At 34.0% G+C, this 7904-nt stretch overlaps 1 protein-coding gene across 1 annotated transcript; it reads left to right on the forward strand.

The window, feature by feature from the left end:
- The first annotated feature begins 6954 nt into the window (after window positions 1-6954).
- On the forward strand, window positions 6955-7904 carry LOC142233364 (brachyurin-like). The gene has a single exon (XM_075304260.1). The coding sequence runs from the start codon at window positions 6994-6996 to the stop codon at window positions 7840-7842; it is 849 nt and encodes a 282-aa protein (XP_075160375.1). The 5' UTR covers window positions 6955-6993; the 3' UTR covers window positions 7843-7904.

The following is a 7904-nucleotide window of genomic DNA, read 5'->3' on the forward strand; positions in this document are numbered from 1 at the left end:
AATTTGTGCATGGGTATTTGAGGCCACATATTAACACCACGTACCAAATGTCAACTAAATCAGATGCATTTTGCTCCTCCAAGTGGCTCCAAACCAAATCTCGGGATCGGTTTATATGGGGGCTATATATGATTATGGACTGATATGGACCGCTTTTGGCATGGTTGTTAAATATCCAAGCAAAAAAATTTGGAAGTTCTTCTCAAGGCACAACTTTAAAAGAACATCCAAAAATGCTCTTCCAAAGATGTTCTTTATTTTCACTACACACACAGAGAATACAGATAGGTTGTGACAACCGAATTTATTGCCAACCTCCTTTTGGCAGTTACAGCTACTATCAGTTGGCAGTTGTGCCACCCGACTGATTCGGTCGACACAACTAATACGACATATGTGTTGGTTGGGTCTGCCGACGATATCGGTTATGGCTACCTTCATCATTCGGTTGTGTTGCCCAACATTAATAATACTCATTGCCGAATTTAAAATTTCCTTCCCAATTGTATATTATATTTAATTTTATTTAAATATATGTATATTAGTACATGTTATTCTAAGTACAAAATATTTGAGTATTAATTTTTGCTATTGAATAAAATAGGGACTTACATCAAAATCTAGATATTTTCAAAGAAGAATACCAACTAAATGTAAGTACTATGTTCGCTTTTCGAGATGAAATTTTCGCGGTTACTTTACAGTTCCATATAAAGCACATAAATTAACTCAATTGATGTCCTGTGTCTTGTTCCTCTAGATTTCGGCCTGACTTTACGGGAATATGTTTGTTTTCATATATAATCTTGATTAATTCAGGAAAAGAATCGCGAAAATAAAGTGATTTTCAACTCGAAAACCGAACATAGTACTCACCTTAATGTTGAAAACGTCTCATATCTTTAAAATTTAAGCACATATGTATATAATTTTGCGAGGTTTCGATGCGGAAGCATTTACGCATACTCGTAGAATTATTGTAAAACTTTTGTTCTTTTTCTTTGGTGGTGCACAATGTTGTATTCCTTATTTATTACGTATGAGTTTTGGGCACATTCCCCGGAACTAGTAAAATAAAGATATATTGAATGACAATATTAAGAAAAATTGTTTGCTCAAACTGTCTTACCATCTGTATTTGTTTTCAATTCAATTTCCTTATTTCCTAACAAATATATCCTGTTCTTCAAAATTAAAATAAAATGTTCAATTTAACTGGTGAATACTTTTGACATTTGATAGATTTTCAAATAATATTCGGGCTTCATAACCGAATGTTGAAAATTTCTTATAAATTCTATTTCCATCATCAATAGTCGGTGCTCATTACCGAATATTGGTTTTAAATAACTACTTCATGCCAGTTGTGATAATCATTGGGGAAATGATTTATTGTAGACCAATAGTGTTGGTTGACACAACCATATACTTTGACTCGGAACTATCTTACCGTACAAAGCACTTTCATTCTTTCTAAGGAAAAGTATACTTATTGCAAATACCGAATATTTAGGGACTCAATTGAAAATGTGTTATAAGAACGAATATTTTGCAGCTATAATGGAATTTCAACCAAACTGTTCTCTGTGTGCAGGAAGTTCATTTGAGTCAATTTCTTTATAACTCGCTTTTTTCATATTTTAAATGGGAGATTTATTTTTTGTTGTTTCAAATAGGTTAAAAAGAGATTAAGAATTAATAAAATGGTACAAATTATATAAATTTAGCCGAAAAAAAGCTAAATCCTTTAAAGAAAAAATTCGAATTTTTGAAAATATTTGATCACAAAAGTTCCAGACAAGCGTTGTAATGCATTAAAAATTTTTTAAAATTATTTATTTGTCTAAATATGACAAAATTTCTTACTTCACATCCAAAACAATGAATTCGCCTCACACCTTAAGAAGTGATGCATATTCAGTGCAGCGTCTGTTGAAATGGTGGACATCCGTCCTATGACAAGCCCATGTTAAATTCATCGGTTCTGCGTCAATTTGGCACCACTTCCGGATCCAAAAAGAACATTTTCACTACTTTGTTTGCGACGCTTTTTTTGCTGGGATCATATACTACCTACCACCACGTACCAAATTTCAAAAAGATCGTATGAATTTTGCTTCTCCAAAAGGCACCGGAGGTCAAATCTGGGGATCGATTTATATGGGGGCTATACATAATTATGGACTGATATGAACCAATTCCTGCATGGCTGTTGGATAACATATACTAACACCATGCACCAAATTTCAACCGAAGCGGATGAATTTTGCTCTTCCAAGGGGCTCCGGAGGTCAAATCTGGGGATCGGTTTATACGGGGGCTATATATAATTATGGACCGATGTGGACCAATTTTTGTATGATCATTAGAGACCATATACTAACACCATGTACCAAATTTCAGCCGGATCGGATGAAATTTGCTTCTCTTAGAGGCTCCGCAAGCCAAATCGGGGGATCGGTTTATATGGGGGCTATATATAATTATGGACCGATGTGGACCAATTTTTGTATGATCATTAGAGACCATATACTAACACCATGTACCAAATTTCAGCCGGATCGGATGAAATTTGCTTCTCTTAGAGGCTCCGCAAGCAAAATCGGGGGATCGGTTTATATGGGGGTTATAAATAATTATGGACCGATGTGGACCAATTTTTGCATAGTTGATAGAGACCATATACTAACACCATGTACCAAATTTCAGCCGGATCGGATGTAATTTGCTTCTCTTAGAGGCTCCGCAAGCCAAATCGGGGGATCGGTTTATATGGGGGCTATAAATAATTATGGACCGATGTGGACCAATTTTTGCATGGTTGTTAGAGACTGTATACTAACACCATGTACAAAATTTCAGCCGGATCGGATGAAATTTGCTTCTCTTAGAGGATCGGCAAGCCAAATTTGGGGGTCCGTTTATATGGGGGCTATACGTAAAAGTGGACCGATATGACCCATTTACAATACCATCCGACCTACATCAATAACAACTACTTGTGCTAAGTTTTAAGTCGATAGCTTGTTTCGTTCGGAAATTAGCGTGATTTCAACAGACGGACGGACGGACATGCTCAGATCGACTCAGAATTTCACCACGACCCAGAATATATATACTTTATGGGGTCTTAGAGCAATATTTCGATGTGTTACAAACGGAATGACAAAGTTAATATAACCCCATCCTATGGTGGACGGTATAAAAAAAATATTTCTATAGAAAATTTCCCAGAAATTTTATTGCTACAGAAAATTTCCTAGAAATTTTATATCTAGAAAAAATGTCCTACACATTTGGTTTCTACAGAAAATTGCCTAGTAATGTTATTAGTATAGAACATTTTTTTAAAAATTTTATTTCTATATAAAATTTCCTAGAAATTTTATTTCAAAATAACCTAGAAATTTTCTTTCAAATTTTTCCTAAAAATTTTATTTCTAGAAAAAATATCCTAGACATTTTGTTTCTATAGAAAATTCCTATACATTTATACATATAAAGGGTGGTTAAAATTTCAAGGGCCGATGTTGATTTTGAATAAAACACAAACTATTTAGGAAATTATTGTAATTTTATTTTATTATGATATATTGGTATTACTAAATTATGTATGGAACAAAATATCGGCCAAATGGGCGCCGCGACCTCGGTGGCACACCTTCATACGATGGTCCAAATTTTCGATGACGCTGAGGCATAATGGAGGTTCTATGCCGTTAATGTGCCGTATTATTTCATCCTTTAGCTCTTGAATTGTTACTGGCTTATCGACGTACACCTTTTCTTTCAAATAACCCCAAAGAAAAAAGTCCAAAGGTGTCAAATCACATGATCTTGGCGGCCAATTGACATCGCCATTACGTGAGATAACACGGCCATTGAATTTGTTGCGCAAAAGAGCCATTGTTTCGTTAGCTGTGTGGCAAGTGGCACCGTCCTGCTGAAACCACATATCGTCCACATCCATATCTTCCAATTCGGACCATAAAAAGTTCGTTATCGTCTCACGATAGCGAACACCATTCACAGTAACTGCCTTATTTTGAAAAAAATACAGCCCGATGATGCCGCCAGCACTGTTAGAAAAATATGTTTTTCATATGTTCCGATATAAACAAAATGTGTTTCGGGCACGATTTTAAACCACAATATATTTAAGTGCGAACATGTAATTTTCCTAAACTAACACTAAATGTTTGGGACATCTATGTTAATATGTTAGAATATATTATGTTTGGGGCATGAATGTTTCATAAAAATCATATGTGTGAATACAAACATATATAAATTTACAAATTTCAACTAAACATACATATGTTGTGATATTTTATTCAAAGCGACAGAGAGAGTATAGAGAGAAATAGAGATGGAAATCGGGAGAGTTGACGAAAGATATCAATATAACACAGCAAAAGAGTCAAAAGAGAACAATTTCTGTGAAACCGCTTGTATGTTGTTTCGGAAAACTGTTTTATGATAAGGCCAAAAATTTGATATGTTTAAGTCTAAATATTATTTAATTTGAATAAAGAGAATATACATTCTGAACCAAGAGAATAGACATTTGAAAAACAAACAGCTTATGTTTTCGCCTTGAGAGCAGCATTTTATGTATGTGTGGACATGTGTTTTGTTTATCATTTTGGCATTATTTTTTTCTTGGTTCGTTAAAAGAAATCAGGGGTCTTCATAAAAATAACGAAAGGGCACTATACTCTTTTTAGAGTTGGGACGGTAAAATGAAATAAGGAGGAAATAGTGAAAAATTACACAGTAAAATGTAAAAAAACAAAGTTTAGTTTCTCTTTATTAATAAGTAGTCCACGAGGAGTTGACGGACACCATCAAATATAAAAGCGGGCATTAAGTTCGACTTTTACAGCTAAAACAATTTAAAAAGTTTATTTTCTTTAAAATGAATTATTAAAGAAAAATAAAAGGAATTTTAGAGCGATGGTGTTAAATGCTAGTAAAAAACTGTTCACTCCTAAATAAATTTATGTTTATATTATAAAATTATGTATGTATGTTTATACTCGACTCCACGTTCTTTTGTTAGTTTTTGAATTCCTTCCAAATTTTAAAGTTTTGTACAAAAACAGTTTTTTATTACAAGATTGTTATTTTTGCAATAAAAAATAATATTTTATCCAAAAATCATTCAAGCACTGTTACTGACTATAAATCTTTAATAACGCACATTTCGATGTTTCATTTAAAAAAATTAATATAGTATAAATATAAATGTGTACATTAAAAAAAAAAAAAAAAAAACAAAAAAAAAATGTTCGGTCGGAGCAGGGATTGAACCCACGACCCTTTGCATGCAAGGCAGACATGCTAACCACTGCTCCACGTGGCAAACAAATGTATGTTTCTGTTAAATAATGTTATGTTTGCATGGGCTCGTGGGCGCTGCAAACTATGCTATATAAATGTAACTTAAAACGATAATTATCTACTGGTGACTATAACAGCTACGTAGCCCAGTGGATAGTGTGTTGGCTTACAAACTGTATGGTCCTCGGTTCGATTCTCCGTGCAGGCGAAAGGTAAAATTTTAAAAATTTATAAAAGTCAATAATTTCTTCAACATTATTTGTATTACAGAGAAAGGTGCCAATAACTAAAAAATTTCGTGGAAGTGAAAATTACGAGTATGTTAGGGAATGAGCACAATCGTGTTTGGGAAAAATTCTTCCAAGCATATAATATTTTTGGCTCAAAATGCTTCCAAACATATAATATGTTCACATAAAACAAACATATTAATGTTTCGGCAGTATGCAATAATATATGTGCTTCCTGCAAAATATGTTTGGAACATATGTTAAAGAAGCGATATTTTTTGAGGGTGAGCCCATAAACCGCACCAAACAGTCACTCTTTGTGGGTGCATTGGTTTTTCGACAATCACTCTTGGATTCTCATTCTCCCAAATGCGGCAATTCTGTTTATTGACGAATCCACTGAGGTGAAAATGTGCCTCATCACTGAAGATGATTTTCTTCGAAAATTGATCATCCACTGTTGCCATTTGTTGGAACCATTCTGCCCATTCACGACGTCCATGGTTCAAATTGAGTAAGTCTGAAATAGAGAAATGTCTAATAAAATTCGGAAAAAACTTGGCGTTTAGGTGTGGTTCACATTCAACATCGGACCTTACAATTTAACCACCCTTTAGAAAATTTCCTAGAAATTTTATTTCTATTGAAAATTTCCAAAAATTTTTATTTTTGAAAATTTCCTAGAAATTATATTTCTTGAAAAAACGTCCTTGAAATTTTAGATATTTCTATAAAAAAATTTCCTAAAAAATTTTTTTCAATAGAAAATTTATTAAAACAGAAATGTTCGTTAAATTTTATTTCTGTTAAAGATTTTCTTAAAATTTTAGTTCTGTAGAACAAACAAGAATTTCCTACAAATTTCTTTATAAAATTTCTTAGGAATTTAATTTCTATAGAAAATTTCCTAAAAAGTTTATTTCTATAAAAAATTTTGCCGATTTTTTTTTCTATAGAAAATGTCCTAGAAATTTTGTTTCTATAGCAAATATTGTGGAAATTTTGTTTCTATAGAAAAATTTTCAAAATTTTATTTCTATAAAAATGTTCGCCAATTTATTTTCCATGAAAATTTTCTCAAAATTATTTTCCCATTTTTTTCAAAAAATACTACATATTTTGGTTGAAACCTATAATAAAATCTTATTTTTGAAGAACTTGAACTCTAAAGGGGACTGAATGTCTTACTATCAATTGCTCAATAATACCTGTTTTATTAAACAACTGGCGATCTGTATGACGACTAGCAATTTGATTTTTTCACTATACATGTGTCCCATGTAATTGATAATGAAAGACCCTAAATCATTAGGATTATTGTTGATTACACCGATGTGATGGGATTTCACTAAAGTTTTGCCTATATATAGCATGGAATTCTTGCCGGAGACCACAGAAGTCAATTCAATACTAGTTGACAATGAAGTCTTTAATTGTTCTCAGTTTATTTGTGACCTTCGCATGGGCTGGCCTTATGCCTGCTATGCGTGGCCGTCTTCCATTTGTGCCTCGCATGCCTTTGAAAGAATTAGAAGGCCGTATTACCAATGGTGAATTGGCCAAGCCTGGTCAATTTCCCTACCAAGTTGGTCTAAGCTTGGTCTTTGGAGATTCTGGAGCCTGGTGTGGTGGTACCTTGATTTCCGATCGTTGGGTCTTGACCGCTGCCCATTGTACCGATGGTGCTGATGGAGTTACTGTCTACTTGGGAGCCATCGACATCAAGAACGACAAGGAGGAAGGACAACAAAGAGTTTATGTTTCCAAGGAAAACATTGTTGTACATGCCGAATGGGATTTCGAAACCTTGAACAATGACATTTCCATGATCAAATTGCCCGTATCCGTTGAATTCAATGATCGCATTCAACCAGCTTCATTGCCAAAGAAGAATGGTCAATATGCTTCCTATGAAGGCGAATATGTCTGGGCTTCCGGTTGGGGTAGAGATAGTGATGCCGCTACTGGAGTTACTCAATTCTTGCGTTACATTCAAGTTCCCGTGGTGAAGAAGAGCACTTGCAATAACTTCTTCTTTGGCATGATTACCGATAAGCAAATTTGCATTAGCGGCAAAGATGGCAAGTCCACCTGCAATGGTGATTCTGGTGGTCCATTGGTCTATAAGGAAGGTGAAACCAATTATGTTATTGGTGCTACATCCTTCGGTATTGCCTTGGGTTGCGAAAAGGGCTGGCCTGGTGTATTCACTCGTGTCACCGCTTACTTGGATTGGATCGAAGAAGTTTCTGGTGTTGTCAACAAGTAATTCGTCCATTGCATTTGTAATCAATGTTAATGAAATAAATATTCCGATCATTTCAACTTAAA

The sequence above is a fragment of the Haematobia irritans genome, chromosome 4 (assembly GCF_050003625.1).
Source record: "Haematobia irritans isolate KBUSLIRL chromosome 4, ASM5000362v1, whole genome shotgun sequence".
Taxonomy (NCBI): domain Eukaryota; kingdom Metazoa; phylum Arthropoda; class Insecta; order Diptera; family Muscidae; genus Haematobia; species Haematobia irritans.